The sequence below is a fragment of the Argiope bruennichi genome, chromosome 7, assembly GCF_947563725.1.
Source record: "Argiope bruennichi chromosome 7, qqArgBrue1.1, whole genome shotgun sequence".
NCBI classification, from domain to species: Eukaryota; Metazoa; Arthropoda; class Arachnida; order Araneae; family Araneidae; genus Argiope; species Argiope bruennichi.
The window spans coordinates 15,063,884-15,087,043 of NC_079157.1; the positions used below are offsets into that span (position 1 = coordinate 15,063,884).

A 23,160-nucleotide genomic window follows, 5' to 3' on the forward strand; every position below is an offset into this window, starting at 1 on the left:
AACTTTTCCTAGCATAATCGAAATAATATTGTTTTGTTTGTTTGTTACTTATGGCACTTGCCACTGACAAGCCCGCTGTTACGAAGACAGCGATTTAAGCCTGAGGGGGACGTCTCTTATTTTTTATAGCAGCGCCAACTAGGGCCAAGAGTACGACTTTGCCACTCACGCATCATTCATTCGCTTGCACAACCCCTTTTTACAGGAGGGCACATTCACACATCTCACAGATAGAACAACAGAAGAACAACCATGCCCAAACCGGGACTCGAACCCGGGACGCCCAGATCACGGGGAAGACGAGCTACCCCTATGCCAGGACGCCGGCGAAATAATATTGAATAATTATATCTAATATTATTCTTAAAATTTCAATATATCGTATTGTTTTATAAATATAAAATAGCACAAAACTTAAAAATGTTAAGTATTTAGCAACATTAACCAAATATAAATAAACTTTAACAATAGGTGATATTAATTTGAATACATTCGAATCCATTGCCTTTATACAAATGAAAGCACGAAATCAAATAACTTTTAAAATACCGCAAAATAATCTGGAGGGTTCCAGGCTTCCTAATGTAATCAAACACAGGAACATTTATTTATTTAATAAAGCGCCTAGGGGTTATCGTTTTCTAAAAATATATTTTTTTAATTCAAATTGCTCTAAAATGTGAGGATTTGTCAAAATATTGAATTTGATTTTTTTTTCGACGATTACCATATTTTTTTATATGTACCTTATATACAAATAAATAAAAAAATTGTTTACTAAGAATTAATTCCCGAAGTTCTTCAATGAACGAAGAACGCGTGTCCTCCTTTTCATTCAGATCTCTTTTGGCTTTCTCTCTCATCTCGGCAGTTAAGTAACCGAGTTGAAAAGGTAAATATTCTGAGTTCTTCATCATCTCCTCATAAGTTGAACCCATGGCTTTAAGGCAGTATCGTGACGGTTTTTCTGTAACTTAAAAAGAATCCCTGATTTAATTTCTGAAACGAAAAAGAAGAAATGGCAATAGCACAGAAATTGGTTTACAAAATAGCACATATGAATAAGCGGATCTGTTTTACATTAATCGATTCTTTTTATTATTAAAGACTAAAAGCAAAAATCTTACATTTATTTGAGTTTTAGGTTGCTTACATTTAGTTTTAAATATCTACAAGGCCATTTTTTTTTTCAAGTTTCGATGTATAATGAAAAAAAAGTAACAAAACATGAATATTCAGATATTTGTCGCTTCGGTGAATCAAATTTTCGATCCCTATTTCAACAGCGTTGCCAACTTGATGTAGTATGGGACTTAATGCTCCTTAGAAGTTTCTCAATAGTCTACAATTATCATTTTGTCATCCTAGTCAGTTCTCAATTTTAGGGAACAGATCAAAATAATTCTCTCTGAGCCGCATTCTAGATGAAAGGAATAACATAAACCGTAACCACATTCTGATTCTCTCAAAGGCAGGAGGAAATATTGAATATTCGGAACGCCATTACAGTATTGGCGGAAACTACGGTTGAGTCCTAAGGATAGTCGCCAATCAGGATACAACCCTTCCCTCAGAAAGCACGTCAACAGTAGGCAGTAGTTGACCCTACACCATTTCTGTACCCACCAAGGTTACGAAATCCAATCATCATATCGGAAGATTTTCATCCCCATATCTGAGGCGAACCCTGGGAGGATAGATAAAGAGGATACGAACGCAAATCTGTCGCTACAAAAAATCTTGTTCAATAGATGAACTGAGCAAGTCTATCGAAACGAGAGATCTTGTTCAACAAGCTTGAATCGGAAGAAACGAAGGAAATTGTTAACACGAACTGTCTATTAACATGCCAAAATTTCATAGAGGGTAAATAGGGTAAATGCTTAGACATTCTTGCTCCAAATTCTTTCTTTAAAGAAGAGATCGTGAACCTGATCCACCGACATGACGAATGTTCGAATTTTCACAATGATTATAGAGAAACATGTCCATGATTATAAAGAGGATACGAACGCAAATCTGTCGCTACAAAAAATCTTGTTCAATAGATGAACTGAGCAAGTCTATCGAAACGAGAGAGCTTGTTCAACAAGCTTGAATCGGAAGAAACGAACGAAATTGTTAACTTAGCCACGAACTGTCTATTAACATGCCAACATTCCATAGAGGGTAAATAGGGTAAATGCTTAGACATTCTTGCTCCAAATTCTTTCTTTAAAAGAAATTTTGAAGTACATCTAGACTAATGAGGAGCTTCGAAGGCCATCTTACATCACAGGTTGCAACGTTCTTCAATGAAGAAATCATGAACCGGATCCACCGACATGACGAAGGTCCGAATTTTCACAATGATTATAGAGAAACATATTCATGATTGTCATAATTTTTGGTAATAAATTCAATACGTTTCCTATATCTGTTCTTTTTTTAATGGTTCTTTGGAATTTGGGAGAAAAGTTGCTCTCACATAAAGAGTTAAGTAAGGAAGTTAATTTAAAAAAAATAATAAATAGAATTATTGCATATAAAGTGATTTATAGTACCAGATTATCTTTACCTTAGATTAGATTCTCTTGTACTTTGGATCATACCGCTGTCTGTACAGAAAACAGATTCTCTCCGATTTCAGATATGATGAGGAGAAAGGGCCTATTCTCAACTTTGCGATTTCGATGTTTTTATAAAAAGTTTTAACATTTGTGTTGTTCAAAGTCGTTTATAAATTTGTCTTTTCTGAGTTATGATTGGATAGGTATCATAGATAGTCAAAGCCATTCATTTTTAAGTGATTTTTCTACTTTACAAGACGATTTTTGTCATTGGCTACTGAAAACTTATGAATCAATCTCCGAACTTCTTTCTTTAGAAATAAATTATTTATATTTTCACTTTGTTTAGATAGCTCTTTTTTTATAGAAATATTTTCCTATTTTCGCACCGAACATCACACTGAAGTTTCTCTTTCCCATATTTCTTAAAAGTCTTCAAATTCGAGATTAATCTTGTAAATTCTTGCTGCAAACATTTTACGCATTATGTTTCTTAATTAATATTCCTGCATTGAAGAAAGGCAGTCGAATCTCCATGGCCGAATGGTCATGGCTCTGATCTCATAATCAAGCGACCGTAGGTTCGATTCCCACTAGAGACAATGCGATTCATAGTATATGTAAATATTTAATTACGTGATTTTATGTTTTCCTTTATTTCATGTTCCAGAAGATACTGGACATTTCTTTAGTTTATCAGACAAGTGTTCTGGACTTTTCTTACTGTCTCCAGAAAAGTATTCTGAAACTTTCCCTGCTAGTATAAAAGCAGAAGATTTGTCAGTCCCTGAGTTCTGACTTCAGAGTTGAGTTAATAAATTGGTTTAGCTCTACTTCTTGTGTGTGCCATTCAGTTCTAAACTAAAGTATCTACGTGACAATATTTTCTTTTATCCCTTAGTGCATGAAGCTCTTTTGCATACAGTACACTCCCGATTATCCGCGGAATTGGGTGGCTCGGCCGCCGCGGATAACAAAAATCGCGGATAATCCGAAAAAAGCTAAAAACGGGTATAGCAAAAAAGAAAACAGTCGTTCCAACTTTGAAAAATCGTTTTATGTACAATAAAACGTAAAATAAACAGCAGGAAATGTTTCACTAACGCTTAATATTTTAGTATATCACTTAAAACTAACCTAAAAGGCCTTTTGTTAATGAAAACAGAAAAGTGCTTAGTATTTACGAGAGGCGTCAAGGATACACAGAAAAATTAATACATATGTACTGTTTTAATACTGTAATGTATTATGTAATTACAAAAGCATAACTGTAAAACTGCACCTTTTTGAAGAAATCAATCATTTGTGTTTGCTTCTTGCTTTGGAAGCATTTTCTCTTTGCTTGAAAGCAAAAAAAAAAAAAAAAACAGTGCGGCAGGCGTGGATAATCGGGAGTCTACTGTATTTTATAGCCCCAGAATCATATTTCAATACATTTCTCCGTCTTGGATCCGTGCCCAGGGATTAACAACAAAACATATGATGATTAAGATTAAATATCTTGCAACAGTGATCCATGGTACAGAGGGTCACAGTTTACTGTTGGTAACATGTAGTAATAACAATGATAACATGTGGTAATCTTTATAAGCTGCGTTTGAACAGTAAACAATATGTATTTTTATTTACCAAATATACAGAACAAAATTGAATAAATGAGCATCCTTAAGCAATTGTTGAAGTTCGTAAATAAAGAAATGTAATTCTACAAGCATTTAATTTTTCGCATGGTAAAAGCAATTCCATATCTGCACTCATAAACAAGACCTGAATGGTGAACAATAATAGGTTTCTATTAAATACTAGTCAGTATTTTTTCGGATAGTTTAACTGTTTTCTATATGATAGAAACCCTTACCAATATAAAGACTAATGACCTAAGAATCGGCTTCTTTCCTAAATTATGGTAGAAACTATGAGTACTAATTCAGTATAAATTATTAGAAAAGCATGAAATTATTAGAAGGGAAGTTAGAAATTTTGCAATCCAAAAAGATAAAATACGTGTAGAACAAATAACTCATCCAAATTCGATCGAATTTTGTTTTTCATCAACATGTGTTTTTCTTTAAAGTCAGTCAGTGAGTAGAATTTAATGGTACAAGGAAGAAATTTCATCCTATTGCGACTAATGATTTTTTTAATAGTTCAGTTAGTTAATGTAGTTAAAACTACATTTTCATAAATGAGGTCCTAAAAGTTTCAGGTTTGGAACTGGATCAAATACATCAATACATCACCTTTTTACAAACAACTCTATATACCTGAATTTTATAAAACACATGCACAACCACCGAGAGAGATAGAAGGTTGGGTTTTCTTTTGCAATTAAAAGCAATTATGGAAATTTTCCCATCTGGCATAAGCATCAGAGCAAGCGTTTCCTTCAAAAATGAGAATTTCGCCATATTTATTTTTAATTCAGAAAACTGAAGTATAAAATTGAGATAAATGGTATTGAATGTTAAATGGCGATTTATAATAAAGGGAAACGATTTTCTTTTCTATTTAACGGATCAAATTAAAATACCATTAAAAATCAATGCATTTATGAATGTGAGAAGATGTGAATGAGACATTTGGCACAGAATATCTGCTTAAATAATGGATGGTGTCTGAAAATCATGACACCAACATATCACGGATATACAACGAGTGAATATTGTTCAATAATATATAATTAATAGTTAATAAATATGGGGAATTGACTCATACTGGATAGAGAGAAACAATTCCTCCTAATAACATATGAGTTAATTATATTTGGGGATTCTCAGCCAAATAACTGCGCAGAACATTTCTTCATTACCCAAATCTGGAATTATTTAGATTAGTGATCAGGTGAATGAGTATAGAGTAGAAGATGTTTTAGAACTCAGATGCAAAGTATTCTGAAAATATTAGTATAGAAAATCAAAATATTTACAAGAAAAAATACAATTATAAATCAAAAATGTAAATACAAAACGAAACGAATTTCCAAGTATAAAACTATATATAGAGATAAAAAGAGAGGTAGATAGATAGATATAGATGTATGGTTTTAGATTTTTTTATACATATGTAATGATATTTTAACTCTAATTTCAATTTAATTAATTTCCAAGCTTTTATCTGAATTTAGCCCATAGTAAGTTCATTCTCTTATTTCCTGATCCAATTCCACTGTCTCTACTTAATTAATTCAAGAGAAGCTTTCTTAAATTGCTGACTCAGCTAAAAGCCTACCTTTCCCACACTCCGCGTGAAGAGGCAAAATACCGCTGATGAGGCAAATTCTTTTTTAAAATCCCCCTGTGTTTCCCCTACCTTCTCCGCGAGTGTAACGAAAATCCCTATCGCACTGTAAAGAAATATTTTCCCTATCAAAATCATAGGTTATATAAGACCAGGGATAAAATGTCCAAGAGCTTTTTCCTCATTCCTTTTTTGTGTCGTTCTGTGTGCTCATCGCTTGTACATATGCCTGCTTCTTCAAAATGAAATAAAACGACCTCACGAAATCGAAAGTTTTTTTCATATATATATATATATATATATATATATATATATATATATATATAATACAAAATTATATAAAAACAACACAAGCTATTCACAAACAACAAACTATTCACAAAATAATATAAAAACAACATAGAAAGAAATCCACGATTTAATAATGAATTTAAACTTAATTAATGAATATAAAAAGCAATTCAGGAAAAAAAGATGCAAAAAAGTAATACTAAGGTATTAAAATTATAAGAAAGAGATCGGATTATTCAGCATTCAAATCAAGGAGGAAAAGTTGATTATTGCCTTTCATATGACTAATAATATGATTTATTTTATGAGCTCTTAAAAGAGTTGTTCCTGATGCTTTTTCAAGTTTAGCTTAGTTTAGTTTTATTAGCGTCCCGTTGTAAAGCAACACTAGGGCTATTTTGGGATGGACCTCGTAATTTTGACCTCCCCCCTAGAGACCTATTCTCGCCTCCATAGCACTCAACATCAAGTCTCCTACCAAAAAAGACTAAGGGAAAAAACAAGCACTGCAGTCTCCTGTCACACATTTCAATCAAACAGAGATTCTCTTCATTTCCATTTTTCAAATCATTTTCCATCTGATTTTTTTTAACTGCATCCTGATCTACTATAACATAAAAAATGTGAACACAGATTATATGTATATTTTTACAAATTTTATCTCTCAATCTGCATTATATTTCTAAGCTAATTACTACAAATTATATTTCTAAGTTGAAAAATTATGTAAACGGTCTCATCATAATATAATTTCTTATATAATTGTAAATTTTGTAAATAGTTATTTTTGTTTCGTTTTTCTACTGTAAATATTTTGTTAATTAAATAAAATTCCCGTAACATGCCTACCAAACCGTTCAGTGACCAGAATGGTCACGGATACGGGGGTATGAGACGGCGTTCTGTTCTCCACACCACACCAGCGGGAGGACGTTTTCCATGACGGATTTAACGTGCAACAGACCCCCTTACACGACGGTTCTTCGGTGGAATCGGGTGTCGAGCCTGAAACCCTACAGCTCACAAGCCGAGACCTTACCACCAGGCCGCCGAGGCCGCGATGCTTTCTCAAACCAAACTTATCATAGTTCAGTTTTCAAGTTAGAAGAATATGAAATTTTCTATCAGAAATGTAAAGCAATTTTTAAAGATTCAGTTGAGTAAAAATGATTATCCTATTAAAGGATTACATCATTCTACCGTTTTGAATGATGATTAATTAAATTTCAAATATTCAAGAGATAGGAGCGCCCCAAAACAACTATCTTTTGACACAACTATCAGCTAACTGATTTTCAAACATAAGCAGAGCAACCACTCATGTGTCAACAACGCTGAATGGAATATTTTTGGTGCTTTAGGAACTGGAGAAGTTGACAATGCATGACCAAAATGCTAAAAATAACAACAATTCGAATTCTTTCTGTTGGAAGTTTGCTGACATAGTAAATCGTATTCAGAAATAAAAAGTTTCTCAGTTTCTCTTAATAAAAAGCACAAGTAATTGCTGCGATTTACAAATTAATAAAACAAATAGGACATAACAAGTGATTTAAACATGGACTAACTTCGGTTGTAAGATAGGATGACTCCATTTATTTCTGAAATGACTGGAATCAATCATCTCTGGCAGCAAAATCAAAAAAAATTTTGTGGAACAAAAGTGGAATAATGAAATCGAAGTATAAATAATAGGAATCGAACGAAGGTGTAGCGAATTAATATGAGCAAGGATAGAATCTAGGACCTTGTGGTTCTCAGCCGAGTAACAAGACCACAAGACAAAAGCAATTGTCCGTGTAGTGTAGCTGTTAATTGGCTTATAAGCTCTTCACCACAGTACTCTCCCTCCAGTGAGTCGGAGGTGAGACGAACGATATGGCCGTCGAGTGGTGATGTATTTAGCTGTTGAGTCTAATGCGCCTGTACCCATTTGAGTAGCTCCAAGCATTATGATGAGCATGTGTGGGTGAGTGGCTGCTGTTGTGCTAAGTGAGTCTGACGGCTTTGTGTTTCTGCTGCCTTTTTGTGTTGCTGCGTCAAATGAATCTGACGACTTTGGGTTGCTGCGCGTAGATGGCGCCACAACAGCTGCACGAAGGTTGAAGGTTCATCGTCCGAGGTCACCAATGTAGCGGATTGGTATGAGCGAGGATAGAACCTGGGACCTTGTGGCTCGCAGCCGAGTAACAAGACCACAAGACAAAAGCAATTGCCCGTGTAGCGACGCTGTTAATTGGCTTATAAACTCTTTACCACAAAGGGTATGCCTGGTACTGACACAAATTGTTAGAAAGAAAAAACAGGAAAAATTATAATTCACCAATCAGCAGTATAATACGGCTTAGAATCATCGCAAAACATAACTGTGCTTATACAAAATGGACCTTGTTTCATAATGGTGTTAAAAATAAATGACTTATTAAGCTCTTCTTTCGATTTCTCGAACAAGCTAGAAAAAAGCGGTTATTGTCTTTTTAAAAATTCATGACGTGTTGATTGAATGATGTAATGCTAAACAAACATTTGAATACGATTTTTTTTAAATACAAATTTATTTTATAAATAAATTCGTGTTTATAAAATAAATATTTCCCATTATTTGTGATAAATTTAGAAATAAGTACAACACAGCGAATATTGATAGTGTGGCGGTTTGTTTGGAGCGAGGGTAGAACCTGGGACCTTGTGGTTCGCAGCCCACTAACATGACCACAATACAAAAGCAATTGCTCGTGTAGCGTAGCTGTTAACTGGCTTATAAGCTTTCACCACAATAGAATCGTGAAACTTGGCTTTTACATCGACGATGCAAGATATACATTTTATTTATTTACACTTTTACAATATATAATCGGTAAAGCAAAATTAACTTTTTACCATCAACTTCCATAGAAGTCTGTTTATTATACAATTACTAACTTGATTTATTGAAACTTTGTGATTGAAAACATGTTTAAGTATGATTCGTAGTTAAGTTTTAATACATGATAGTTCAACTTTTTTAGGACATCTTGTATATGTTTTTTTTTTTTTTTTTTTTTTTTTGGATATTTAGAGGAAATAGGTTGGTAATGATAAAAATATACCTTTTCAAGTATAAGCGAATGAATATAAGTATAAGCATAAGCATGAGTATTTCAAGTATAAGCAATAGCAAATGATATCGACCCAAGAAAGAGATTTAAGTTCAGAGCTCTTCTTAGAGATGTAATAATTTAGATTTGAAATCACTTTTGAGTCAGTGTATGATTAATTACTCTAATAAGAAATGATCATACAATTTTTTAAAGAGTATGCTATAGTTTATCTAATTTCCAATCAAAATACTACATTTTATAATCTAAATTTTTTTTTTAATAAGTTAAAAAAATTACTAAATTTTTATTCTGAATAAGGGTAATTTTATATATGAATATGATTCTAATAAATATTCATAGTTATTTAACATAAATATCATTCAAAGATTTTCTTTTTTAAAAAATATTATATAATGACTTCCATTTTTTAAAAAATTTATAGCATAAAAACATGTTTAATAACATCTTACCTGTGTTTGAAATATTTCTATTAAAAGGTCATGAAATCTGAGTTTCGGTGTCAGAAAACTCTCGTTAGAAATCTTTCGTTTCAAGTGAAATATTTTATCTCCAAAAAGATAAAAGTAAATTAGACAGACACGTGGTACAGTAAAAAAACAAATAAAACCGAAATATTTGACCTCTTATATCTCTATCTAAGAATATTTCAAAACAGATTTCTTGCAGATCATAAAAAGACATGATACGTATTTAATAAGGCTAGCGGCATTTGTATTCAAAGTTTAAAGGTTAAACAATTAGCTTTGAGATATACCGAAAAAAATATCAATATGGCAAAGATAAAATCTGCAGAATAATTTTCTCAAGTTTAAAATACCTTTAAAACTACTTCAGTATTTTTGCTGTTGTGTAAGTTGTTTGATTATAAAAATCCATTGATGTCATTTCTGATAGGAGAAATATATATAAAGTAGAATTAAAATCTACAAATAATTGGACCTCAAAATTTTAATGCTTTCTAGATTTATCAGAATAACGAAAAAAATATCCATTTTTAGAATTTTCCCCTTTATGACAATGCATATTTATGGAAATGGTTATGATCTCACGAATCAAATACTTAGAGAGGAAGAATATAAAGGATAAAAAAATAATTTAATTGATTATATACTCAGTGCAAAAAAAAAAAAAAAAAAAAAAAAAACTGCTTGTGCATAATAAAGTTTCGATCATTCAGAACAAAATTGAAATCTTTTTCCAAATGATCCTCGATTTTTTCTCAGTGCTTTGAAAACGAATACTTAAGAAAAACATTGAAGATTTGGAACTCTCATTTGAAACATAGTAGTTTTTAAGCGTAAAAACATCATCATGTTAACAAAAGCGACTATTAAAATTCTGTTTTAATAAATTTTGTATCGCTATGTGCAACATCAATGGAACTTTCTCACATATTTCTTAATAATGACTTAAAACCCTGCCCTCTAGCTTAAATACTGGGGATATTGAACGAAGCTTGAATGCTCAGATTTTTATTTTCAGAGCCCAGCATATAAGAGTTTTGCAATAATTTGTGCTTCTACAGCTATTATCTGCAGATTTAAATCAAAGTTTTGTACAGAATTACAATTGCAGTCACACGGCTACATATCAAATTTCATTTATTTAATTCCTGTATCCTTTGAGTTATAGCATTTATATGTATTGTTACGAAATTTCCCGGGTCCGTTTCGATAGTGGGAGTTATATGGTGTGGAGAACACTCAATCAGCAGGCGGCAGTAGAAAATGAAACAAGGACGTTTATTTACACGAAGACACACAGGACAGCACAAAGACGACAACTATATACAGCACAGAATTATCTTCAGCCGACGAGACGTGCAGACAACAGCACACAACAGACTCTAATGCAGACCGTAGAGCACAACTTAATTCAGCACTCACTTGACTCCGACTACTCTTCACTCTGTCGCTTCCGACTACAACTCTCCGATCTGGTTCACGACGACGACTACTCTTTCGCTTCCGACAACTCTTCGACTCCACTGGTTCGCAACTCAATTCACTGTCGGTTCACAACTCGACTCACCACTGCCCGGCAACTGCGGGTGCTTCCTTTTATAGGTCTCAGGAGACGGGGCTAGAAGCCTCTCAACTAATCAGGAACGTTCGAGGCGTATCTCCGTTCCAACTGGACGGGTCGGGAAAATTCTCGATGTTTCGAGCATAATCCATTTTGGCTCCAAAGTCGCCAAATTCGTCGCCAAATGGTCGCTAAGTTTGTCGCCAAGCTCTGGGACTTCCCATGGAACCGACTGTGCTGGGAAGCCGCCTCACAGATTCGTAACAGTATGTAAACTTACAGACTGACAGATGATCAACCCTGGATGGATTTAGTTTTACCTTTTTTACGGACTTACATTTTAGATGCGTCAAACGAGATATTAAAGTTTATCTATCTACTCTTTACATTTTTTAGTTACGGATGCATTTCGTTTAAAATTTGATAGCATTCTGGAAACTCTATGTAAAGGCCACGTGAAAAATTCCATTCGTTTAGCCCAAAGCGTTTTTGAATTGTTATGTTCATAGATCGACAAAGTGGCAACAATTTCAAAAATATATTTTAAGGGCTCAGGGAGGATAGAAATTTAGAAATTCTTAAAAATATTGGTTTCGGATTTTTCGATAATTACGATATTTTCACTTTGTAAATTTTGTTTATGAGAATATAAAAATTATTAAAATGCAAAAAAAGGTTATGTTTGAAAGAATCAAATTAATAGCTTAGAATATTCCGAAACGATAGAAATTTGCCCCTATGTTTCGAGTTGGCATGTTGAATTCATTTTACGTAGAATTTCAGCATGTTCTTCATGAAGCTTTTCAAATGATATAAATCACTTTTAAAAAATGATGTTTGTCTCCAAGATTTATTAAAAATATATAAATTTACTTACATTCATATTTATATTGAATTTGAATCACAACTTGAATTTTAATAAAATCAATATTGTTACGAAATTTCCGGGTTCGTTTGGATAGTGGAAGTTATATGGTGTGGAGAACGCTCAATCAGCAGGCGGCAGTAGAAAAAAAACAACGATGTTTATTTACACGAAGACAGACAGGACAGCACAAGGACGACAACTATATACAGCATAGAGAAGACAATTATCTTCAGCCGAGACGTGCACACAACAAGACTCTACAGCAGACAGTAGCGCACAGCTTAGTTCAGCACTAGCTTGACTCCGTCGCTGCTCTGGTAATCTCTGGAAGACTCCTTCTTCACCGTCGATTCCGACTACTACTGACTACTCCTGCAGCTGCAGACTGCCTCCTTTTATAGGTCTCAGGAGGCGGGGCTAGAAGCCTCTTAACCAATCAGGAACGTTCGAGGCGTATCTCGGTTCCTAATGGACGGATCGGGAAAATTCTCGATGTTTCGGGTATAATCTATTTTGGCGTCAAAGTCGTCAAATTCGTCGCCAAGTCGCCGAATGGTCGCCACGCTCTGGGACCTCCGACGCGACACCCGGACTCCGTCCAATACAGATGGCTGTAAAACAGTCTTTCTGATGATGGAACCAACCATTTACAGAGAGTAGAAACAGCCGGGGCAGAGGCCCTCAACTCTGGTAAAAGTGTGCTGAAGATTTCTCAATTGTGTGTTCTGAATAATCAAGGATTTTTCTTTTTTTTTTTTTAATGAGTGGGAGGGAAAAAGAAAAAAACATATTCCCCTCCCTTTTTTTTTTTTTTTTGAGAGGGGGATTTAAGACACGAAAGCTCAGATGTGGTGTTACAATTTTTGCAGGGTCCTACAAATGCCTTGAAGCATTCAAAAATTAGATAAAAGGAACGAGTTTATGCTAAATCGTTCATGTCGCCGGACATTTGTGAACGGTTCTCTCACGTGTTGGCTCCGCACCCAGATTTTGTTTTAATTATATCCTGGCCTCCGTTTCGCAATTTGAACTTTTTTGCGAAAATAATTTTTTTTTTTAGAACTTTAAAATGCTAATAATCTAAACTTTTAGTAGGGATGACATGCATGGGCAGGTACGATTTTTGGTGGTGGATACCAGTCAGAAGGAGAAAAGTAGGGGTATTTGAGGAAACAGACATAAACTGTCGGTAAATTAAGTTGGGTAACCCGGACTTAAGACGTACAGGAAAATTTTGAAAATGTAACAAGGTCGAGCTAATGGAATATTACTTGTAATGGTGTATAAGAGAATATTAAAGGTTATGATAGGAGAATGTTATTCGTTAATAAAAATAACCCCTTTGATTAAGTAACCTGGACTTAAAATATTTTTGATATATTGAGAATGCGTCGAGGTTATGCCATTGGAATATTACCTGTAATGGTGAAAAAAAAAAAGAATATAAAATGCGGAGTATTAAAAATAACGTAAAGAATGGAATGTTAAAATGATGTTGGAATTATGTATGAGAAACTAAGATTAAAGATTTTAAAAATGACGGGGGGGGGGGAATATAGAGAGAGGGAGAAAATTAAGAGGGAAAACAATAAAATAAAAGTCACGCGCTTGTTATTTGAAAAGGGAATTGCAAAAGAGAAGGCAAGAGTATTGATGTGTTTACAGCCTCGAAATGATTTCTATGAGTAAACTTTACAACATATAAAAGGAAGACTGCAACCTGCTTGAACAGGCATGTTTCAGGTAAACAGAATTAAGTACACAAAGGGTTAAACCGAAGCTCCCATAAGGAGTAGGGGAAAGGAACGTTACTGCCTGCTACGCCATCTCACGGATCCGAAAGTTAAGCAAAGAATAACAATGAAAACAAAAGGGGAGAGAAGAAAACCAAACTTGACCCTCTGACTCCCAATACGGCCGAGACGGCTGTACATTGAGACATCCACAGAACAGTCGAGCGGCCGAAATGCCACCTGTTTATTTTCTTCCCCTTTTCTCAGCAGGGTCGTAAAACGGTGAGGGGCGATTTTGTCTTTGTAAAGCTGCGGTCCAACGACCGGAGGATCTTCACAGATGTGGTCATAAAACTGTCAGGAAGATGCTGAATTTGACATTTCAAATTCTTTTCAACAAGAAAATATTTCTACTTTGTTAGAAAATGATTTTGTTAACGAAGATGGTATTGAAGTCTCCAAAAATTGATAACTCAGGCAGATTATTGAATGGATATCAAATTTATTAAATAAAATTATTTCCATTACGAAATTTGACCAACTTTCAGGTCCAATCCATAATTTACAAATATCGGAAAGTATGTAAAAATAATAAATTTTAAAAAATAAATGAATTAAAATGCTTATTGTTTGAGAAAACTGTATTTGAAATAGCATTAATTATTTTTCAAAGCTCAATCTCCCCCGTACCAGTTCTTGAAACAGTTTTAATTATAAAATAACAAATTAAATATTCCTTCCTTAAAGAATTTTGCAAATCGTTTGAAAATTCGTTGATATTATATATTTTGTGCATTGCTTAAATCAAAGAACATAATTAAAAAAAAATACTAGCAAACGTTTTCTTTGGTTAGAAATTCGGAGTTTGAATGCAGTATTCATAAAATCGGACATTTTTTCGTAGTATGCATATTTTAGTATTTAACAGCTATTGTGGGTCGGCAGATTCGTTTTGAAAGGAAAGGAGAGGTTTTAATTTGGATAATTTTGACAGTATACCTGCAAAATATTAATAGGTATATATCAACTAGAAAAGTAATAATTTTTTCCATAAAATAATATTTGCCCTGTGTTTCTATTCTGTCATTTTAAATTAATAAATTTTAGTAAATATTGAAAATTTACATTGTTAATGAAGTTATTTCTTAGATATGAATCTACATATATCTTAATAAGTTCTCAACATTAGAACAATATTCTCTTTATATTCTAATAAATAAATGCAAGCAATTGCTTTGGGATTTAATTAATACATAATTAAAATATATAAGAATTTTTAAGTACTCACAATAAGTTATTTATATCAATAACTCTTAAAAGGAAAAGAGAAAAGAGAGAGAGAGAGAGAACTCCTGAATGATTAAATTTTCTGATGCAGCAATGATTTTAATGAACATGCAAATATACTATTTCATTGCTATATTTCAACATCAAATGCGTCTTTTCGTAATTAATAAATTATAATCAAACACAGAGGTAAAAAAAAAAAAAAAAAAAAAAAAAAACCGGAACGTCTGGAAAATTTTTAGGTGAAACTATAAAGTGTTATTAAATTTTATATACAACCCTTTATTCTTCAGCAGTAATTTGACTACAGGAGTATGACGATACGAGTACTCTCCCCCCAACACCCGATAGACAAGTCCCACAACCCCCGATCTATCGGGGGTTGTGACTTTCCCCACGCTGCAAATGAACTCTTGACCGCAAGAAGGGGGAGGGAAATGCTCGTCTTCTATGGGTTATATTTTCGGCCGTTTGAATTTAAAAAGAACTGCATTTCAAAGAGCAAAGAAATTCAGAGGGTTAAGTACTAAGAACAACTAAGTTAAAAGAGTAAAACACTTAATTTCCGAAAGTTCATATATATAAAATGCATGTATACGCGAGACTAAGATAGAAGCATATTTACGCCTGATTTAAAGCGAAAGGCTTGGTTTCCTTTGTTTACATGATAGCCCTCCATTTTTAGAATGTGGCGATCGGGGGCAAAAACAGTACATTACATCGGGAATATGCGAAACATTTACATGTAAGTTATATCAAAAAGCTCAGAGAACATAATTAAGTTAAGTTAAAAGATTAAAAAGAATGAATTAAAGACATGGTGATAGTATAATAGTTGAAATATATTAACAATGTATATATGATAGTGTGCGAATGCTTTGTTTACATACGAGGGAGACGGGAATGGGAAAAAAGTTAGCTGATGGTTGCCTGAGAAGCAACTTTTCAAAAAATGGTATAAAATTAACAAAATTCATAAGGGTAATGATATGGATATGGTTTTATTGGTAATCGTACAGAGTTTTGTTCATCTTTTAGATTTTTTCAAAAGTTAATAGTTTTTTAGTTATAACTGTAGAAAGTGGAACTTAGAGGAAATTCCCAAAATACGGTGTGTTTTTTCTCAGGAGGCTTTCAGAAAAAAAAATTGTTGTGGTAGAACTATTAAGCATAAGTGAACATAACACATACCAAAATACTCTTGAATGCACCCTCTATGTGTGTATTAAAGATAATAAAAAAATAATAATTAATAAGGACGATGGGGGGGGAATATTGCAGGGTAGAAAAGGGACTATGCATTGGCATTTGCATACTAGCATTGTTAAAAAATATTAAAAATTGCCCAATAATCGTATAAACTTTATACATTAATATACATAATTTAGCACACTATTATCCATCAGTATTAGGAGCCACTTACCCCGGCGATTCTATATTTTTCTTAACCTCACATCATCAAAGGTAGGTATTTCACGGGATTGATGAAAAGAATGACACAAGTAATCCAATGGGAAATGTTCAGGAAACAACAAACTTGCACTACACACTGTAGAGAGCACTTTTGCAAGTAATATTTTATGGAACACTTGCACTTGTGAAGAAGCGCTCGTTAAAAATGAAGCAAAGAAGTCGCAGACGCATAAAGAAGTGACGCCTACTTACGGAGCTCGCGAATGTACGTCCTTCAAGTCGGACGGTTGATCTCGAACTCATGTTCCTATACTGGTTATTCCATCTTAACAGGTGTAATATTATGAGCAGAGACGGCGGTAGCAGGGGAGCAAGGGGAGTTCTTGCCCCCCTGTCGGCAGCTTCTTGCCCCCCCCCCCCCGTCGTCGAGAGATTGCGAGTTTTATCGGCAAAAGTCTTCACCACTTCAGGATGATTGTAGAGAGTTGCGCATCACCGAACATGATTATTTAAAAACCACCTTAAAGTTAATATACAGGGTGTCCCAAATAAATGTATACACATTTTAGCAGCTGATAACTAAGTTATTTCTTCTTTCTTTACAAACTGAACCCATTGAACCGAGTGATGGCAGACAGACTTGAATTTGAAGAAAGGAAATTTATTCTAAAATGCTACTGGAAGTATGAAAATGCAGTAGAAGTGCAAAGACAATTTAAGAGGGAGTTTAACAAAGAACCACCTACACGAGTTACCATCACTCGAATTAGAGATAAGTTTGAAGCTGATGGAACTGTTCAGGATGTCCATAAACCTGCAACAGTTGTTCAATTGAGGGCAACCATTGAACATGAATGCACGAATATTCCAAGGGAATTGTTCCATCATGTGTGCTATTCCATCGCTTCGCGTTGTCAGCAGTGTCTGGAGCAGAACTGACATCAGTTTGAGAACATGCGATAACAAGACAATAGAATGATATTTGTAGAATCTTTTACATGTTGAAAATTATTCGAATTATAATAAACCCCAAATTTACAATTATTTAAAGTGTGTATACATTTTTTTGAGACACCCTGTATTGTAAACTTTTCAAATATCCAAGTAATGGTTAAAGCGGTTTGACTATATTTGGCAAAATAATCGACAGGGTGCCTGGTCAATAAGAGGACGTATTTTGCAAACAATTTTTGATAAACCGACTAAGAACTGAATGCAATGGAGATCTTAAGTTCGCAGATTTTCAGGCATCTGATTCAAATATCGTTCATGAAACTTTTAATTTGCACTACTTTTGGAAATACAACTGACAAGGTAACAAGGGAATAAGATATCAACAATGTTATAGGCGCATTTTGCGGACAATTTTTGGTAGGTCGACTGTGAACTCAATGCGGTGAGTGTTGATGTAAGTAGGGATTGCAATATCGGACCAAAAGTTCAATACCGGTATTCGGTATTTTTTAGATCTTAATACCGGGATACCGGTTTTAATACCGGTAGTAGAAATTTTAGAAAAAGAAAGAAAACACAGTTGTTTCTTTGTTTTATTTGCCAGTTTTAATAGAGAGTGTAAATATCACAAAAAAAATAATTTGTAACCTATAAATTATAACAGTATATAAAGAATCATAAAAAAGTAAAGGAACAACTTATTTATTTAAATCACAAAAAAGTGCAAATATCACTATTCAGTCTGTGGTACTATTACAAATTTTTGAAAAGTGATCTCAAAAAACATAATGCATCAATTGTACTGTCATTAAGCCTGAAAAGTAATTTATGCAAAAATTACCTGCTGTCGAAAACGCTCTTTCGGCATTAACACTAGTTGGTGGTACTGTTAGCAATGCGCGATATACTTTTTCCAAGTATTTACCTCTAAATCCCTCATCTTCAAATAAATCGATTTCTCGTCGGATGGTTTTGGATATAGCTGATTTCTGTATTGTATTTGTTTCGTTGAAATATTTTTATTTATCGCGAATTCTAATTTTTGTTCAAAAGACAATTCCTTTTCACTATCGACAATAGTATCATCATAATCTTCGATAACTGAACCGAATTCTTCTAAATGTGGATAGGTTTGGGGTAAAAAATTTTAAGAAAATTTACTCTAAACTTAATCATATTTGAATTGGTTATTTTCTTTTCTTCTTTTTCATTTTCATTGTTAAAATCATTATAATTATGTAAATACCATAAGACATTTTCTATTTCGGTATGCCTTTCTTCTGTGCGATTTTTCAATGTAATATATAATTCTTCAGATAGTGATGTGTGCTGTTCTTTCAGTGACTGCGACATGAAATTTATTTTCGCATTAACTGTTAATAAATTAGAATCTCTCCGTCTTAATGCCTCAATAGTCAGTTTTATTGGAAGTAGATCTGATACAGTTCTGGGTATTAAGTCGAATTCACTATCTGAAAAATTAATTTACAGGTTTAAGTCGGATTATTGCTTTTTGGATTGGATTTCTCAGTTTCAAAAATCGTTCCATCATATAGAGTAAACTGTTCCAACGTGTTTTAGAATCTAATATTAGCAGATTTCTGTTTTATTTTCAGTTGGTATATATTTTTGTAATATGGCAATTTTTGTAGAGGAACGTTTAAATATCTTAACAATTTTTCGAACTTTATAAATTATAGGAAGCAATTCTTGATGGGTAAATATTTCATCTTCATTAGCAATATCGTCTTCAACAATTACATTGTCATTATCTTCATTGTCAATATCACTCTCACTCTTTTCAAAGTCGGAATCCAAAGTTTCTATATCCACAGTATTTAGATTCTTATGTTCTTTATTTTTTTTTTTTGGGGGGGGGTATAATTTATCTATTACTCCTAATTCAATTCCATGAACATAGCACAAATGCTGAGTTGCACCAATCAACTTTCCACCTTTTTTCATAACTGTTGCTTCATCAGTCGTTATGGATACAATATCTTTCAGGGATAATCCATGTTTTGCTAATTTAGATTTAAGAAATTAATTAAACATTAATTAGCTAATTAATTTTACCCGTTAGGGAGACATAAAAACAAAAACGAATACTATTTTGCTATGTTGGCGATGCCTGAACATACAGCGGAGACAATTTTAAAAATTTCTAGTAAATACCGAAAAACCGGTATTTAAACTTGTGAATACCGGTATTACAAAATTGTACAAATAGCTCAAAGTACCGGTATTTGGTATCCCGGTATACCGTATTGCAATCCGTAGTTGTAAGTCTGCAAAATTTCAAATATTTAATTAAAATGTTGTTCAACGAGCTTATAATTTGTCCGACAAAGTGGAAAAGATATTTACATTCCGCTGACAATTTTTGGCCTGTCGACTATGAATGGAATGCGGTGAGTGTTGAGCACTATATCCACAGATTTTCAGACACCTGATTCAAATGTCGTTCATCAAACCTTTAATTTGCACTACTTTTGGCAATATAACCGACAAGGCGACAATGTATCACATTTTACCAAACATTTTTAATCGGTCGACTAAGAATTCAATGCAAGGGATGTCGACAATGTTGTCCGCAAATTATCAGTCATCTGATCCGTTCATTCAATTTATAATTTGTACTATATTTAGTAGAATAATCAATAAACTGGCAAGTGAATAAGTTATCGCTTTTTTTTCTACTAAATTTTATCTTTCGGCTAAGATGTTATCATAGGTTATGGAGAAAAAAAAATTGTTTTCATCGAGTAGTCCGATTACCTACCAATGGAATTATAAGGGAAATGGAAGTTTTTATATTACACATGAATACGGCGATAGAGTTGGTTTTCCTGACTCATCATTTAAATTCAAGTTTTAAAATAAATCGCCATCTTTTTCATCTAATTGTTACTTTCTCGGTAACGAACTAGTGATTTTTTTAAAAATCTATTTCACTATGAGAATTGTCTGACAAAAATCTAGTTAATGGTTAAATTAAATTTAATAAAGCACTCTTTTCTTTCGACACTCTTGTGCATATGGATGTTAAGAACAGTTACTTAACTGTAGCCAGATTATGTGAATTCAATATAAATTCCTGGAATAACTAAATTGCTTAAGTTAATTTAACAGTAAAATATCTGTTTAATGCAGTCTAATTTATCAGGCTGCAATTATTACACTAAAGAAATAAAACAGACCGCAATTGACGACAAAAATAAATCTATGTGTTATGATAGCTTTTTAGCTATTACTAAAAAAAAATTATTCAATTGTGCATTAAATTTGTTAAATAAATTGCTACCTAAATTCTTCAGATTTTGCATTCAGTATTATAACTATGTAATTGGGGAGTGTATCTTTAAATTTTTTTTTCAATTTTTTGTTTTTGTAACTAAGACTATATAATTACAGGCTCTTCTAAATTTTTAATAGACTTTGGATAAGGATGTCTTGATAAAAAGATGATTAAAATAGTCATTTGTTGCTGTTGGCGATAAGCGAGGACCGAACTCGCAACCTTTGGGTTCGTAGCCGAGTAACATGACCACAAGACAAAAGAAATTTCTCACGTTTCGTAGCTGTTATCTGGCTTATAAAGCGTCACCACATTACTCCCCCTTCAGTTAGTCGGAGGTGAGACGAACGATTTTTTGTCCTGTTTTTGCTGTTATTAGTGGTGATATATTGGCTGTTGCGCCTTATCCATTTTTTTTTTTTTATTGGCTGATTATTTATCAGCTTTATTTATTTATTGGCTGATTATTTATCAGCTGCATTTTTTATTGGCTGACTATTTATCAGCTTCATTTTTTTTATTTATTTATTTCTGGTAGAGGGCGCCACAACAGTTGTATGAAGTTTGCGTATTTTCGTCATCGGGTCACCAATGTTGTGTTCGTGCATCAACAAAAATAAAATGCAGACAAACGTACTATAAAACTAAATATTACATATAGATAATATTATCAAATTTACATCAACTTATTTTCATTCAACATTCTAGCATCGTTTTTAAATAACAAGTTCCAAAAGTATCACTGTTGCCAATCTGAATTTTACAACTATTTACAAAATAAAATTTATAATTATTAAAATAATCGTTAGCTACTTTTAAATAAAATATTTACGATTTATGCCGCAACATATTCATAGAATATTTATATATAACATATTAACCCCTTGATATACGAATTTACTTAACATCTTAATTAAATGGCACATCGTTTTTGGGACAATTATTATTATTTCAATCCCTAGAATAATATAAAGGTATTTGAGGTAATGCTGGATTTTCAAGTGATTTGTGCATTTTAAATTACATAATACTTTCATTTAATTGCTGATTTAAAATTACAAATTTAGCAATTCTATGCGCGAGCCAGACTTGTCATTGAATATGAAGGGATTAAGAAAAATCAACACATGTAACTGAGGGGATAAAACTAACTTTTTGAGAGGCTTATGGGTTCACTTGCAAACTTCGGGGGGGGGGGAGTACTTAGCCATAAGAACGCATGACTAAAAATGAAGATGGGGACGTTCTATTCAAGATATAATTGTTTCCTAATAAAATGCATTGGTTTGTTAAGCCTAAATATACACTGAAGAATAAATAGATGAAGAATCTAATGTTTAAGTAGTCAATTTTTCACAAGTACCTTTTTCATTTCTTATATAAAATATTTCATTCATACATTTGCAAAACATTTTTTCCAGCCTTCATAAGAAACAACATCATTGTAGCTTTTCCGCATTCTAAATTGTTCATGTCCGAATTAGAGAAAATTTTTGTTCAGCACACACACTAATTCGAAATACATCGTATGGATTCGAAATGTATCTGAATTCCTGCTCGTTGTTCCATTCCTTATTTAAAAAAATTTTTAAGTAGGGGACTGCGTTAAAAAAAAAATCAAATTTATGCGAAAACATCGATTTTTATTATTATTATTATTATTATTCTGGATTTCTAAAAAAGTTTCTTTTATAAACCTTTTTGAATTTAATTTCAATAATCATTTCATATTGCTTCTGATATAAAATGACAAGAGCATGCATCATTAGTTCATTAATCGTGACATGTCATTCTGGCACAATTTGTATTTCTATCTATAAACAAAATTTAGAATGGAATAAATTAGATCTCAGAGAAAGTAAATCTTAAGAGTCTCATAAGAAAATAGACTCAAATATTGGCAATCTTTTAATTTTCAGGGGGAAAAAAATTAAGATCATTAAGATATTTAAATTAATTATATATATATATATATATATATATATATATATATATATATATATATATATATATATATATATATATATATATATATATATATATATATATATATATATATATATATATATATAATTTAAAATAATAATACTTAATTTTTTTGTTAATCAAATATAAAATTAATAAAATCAATGTAATTAATTAATGTAGAATTAACTATTATGTATTTTGAAGCCAAATAAGAGAAATTGCGCTTGCCCCCTAGTCGGCAAATCTCTGCCGCCGCCTCTAATTATGAGAATATAAAAAAATTGTCATTTTGTCAAATATTTTGCATTTAACCCTTTGACTACCAATTTTTTAAAATCTTTTTCTCTGCATTCGCGTAGAAAATGAAGATAATAGCTTTTGCATTAGACAAATCTATTCGATTTTTTATCAAATGTTTTTACATCCTCGTGGCTAG

General features: G+C 32.7%; 1 protein-coding gene across 5 annotated transcripts in view; it reads right to left on the reverse strand.

Annotated features, from left to right (window-relative positions):
• Positions 1–23,160, reverse strand: part of LOC129976652 (clavesin-2-like) — a 60,419-nt gene that overhangs the window by 13,730 nt on the left and 23,529 nt on the right. For 2 of the 5 annotated variants that reach the window (XM_056090338.1, XM_056090334.1), the window contains exons 1-2: positions 16,515–16,788; positions 779–973 (exon numbers count right to left, since the gene is read on the reverse strand). In XM_056090338.1, coding sequence (XP_055946313.1) covers positions 779–938 — 160 coding nt within the window. In that variant the 5' untranslated portion in view covers positions 939–973; positions 16,515–16,788. Of the gene's footprint in view, positions 1–778; positions 1,000–16,514; positions 16,789–23,160 lie in introns of those variants that run through there. The other 3 variants (XM_056090335.1, XM_056090336.1, XM_056090337.1) reach the window with 2 other exon arrangements.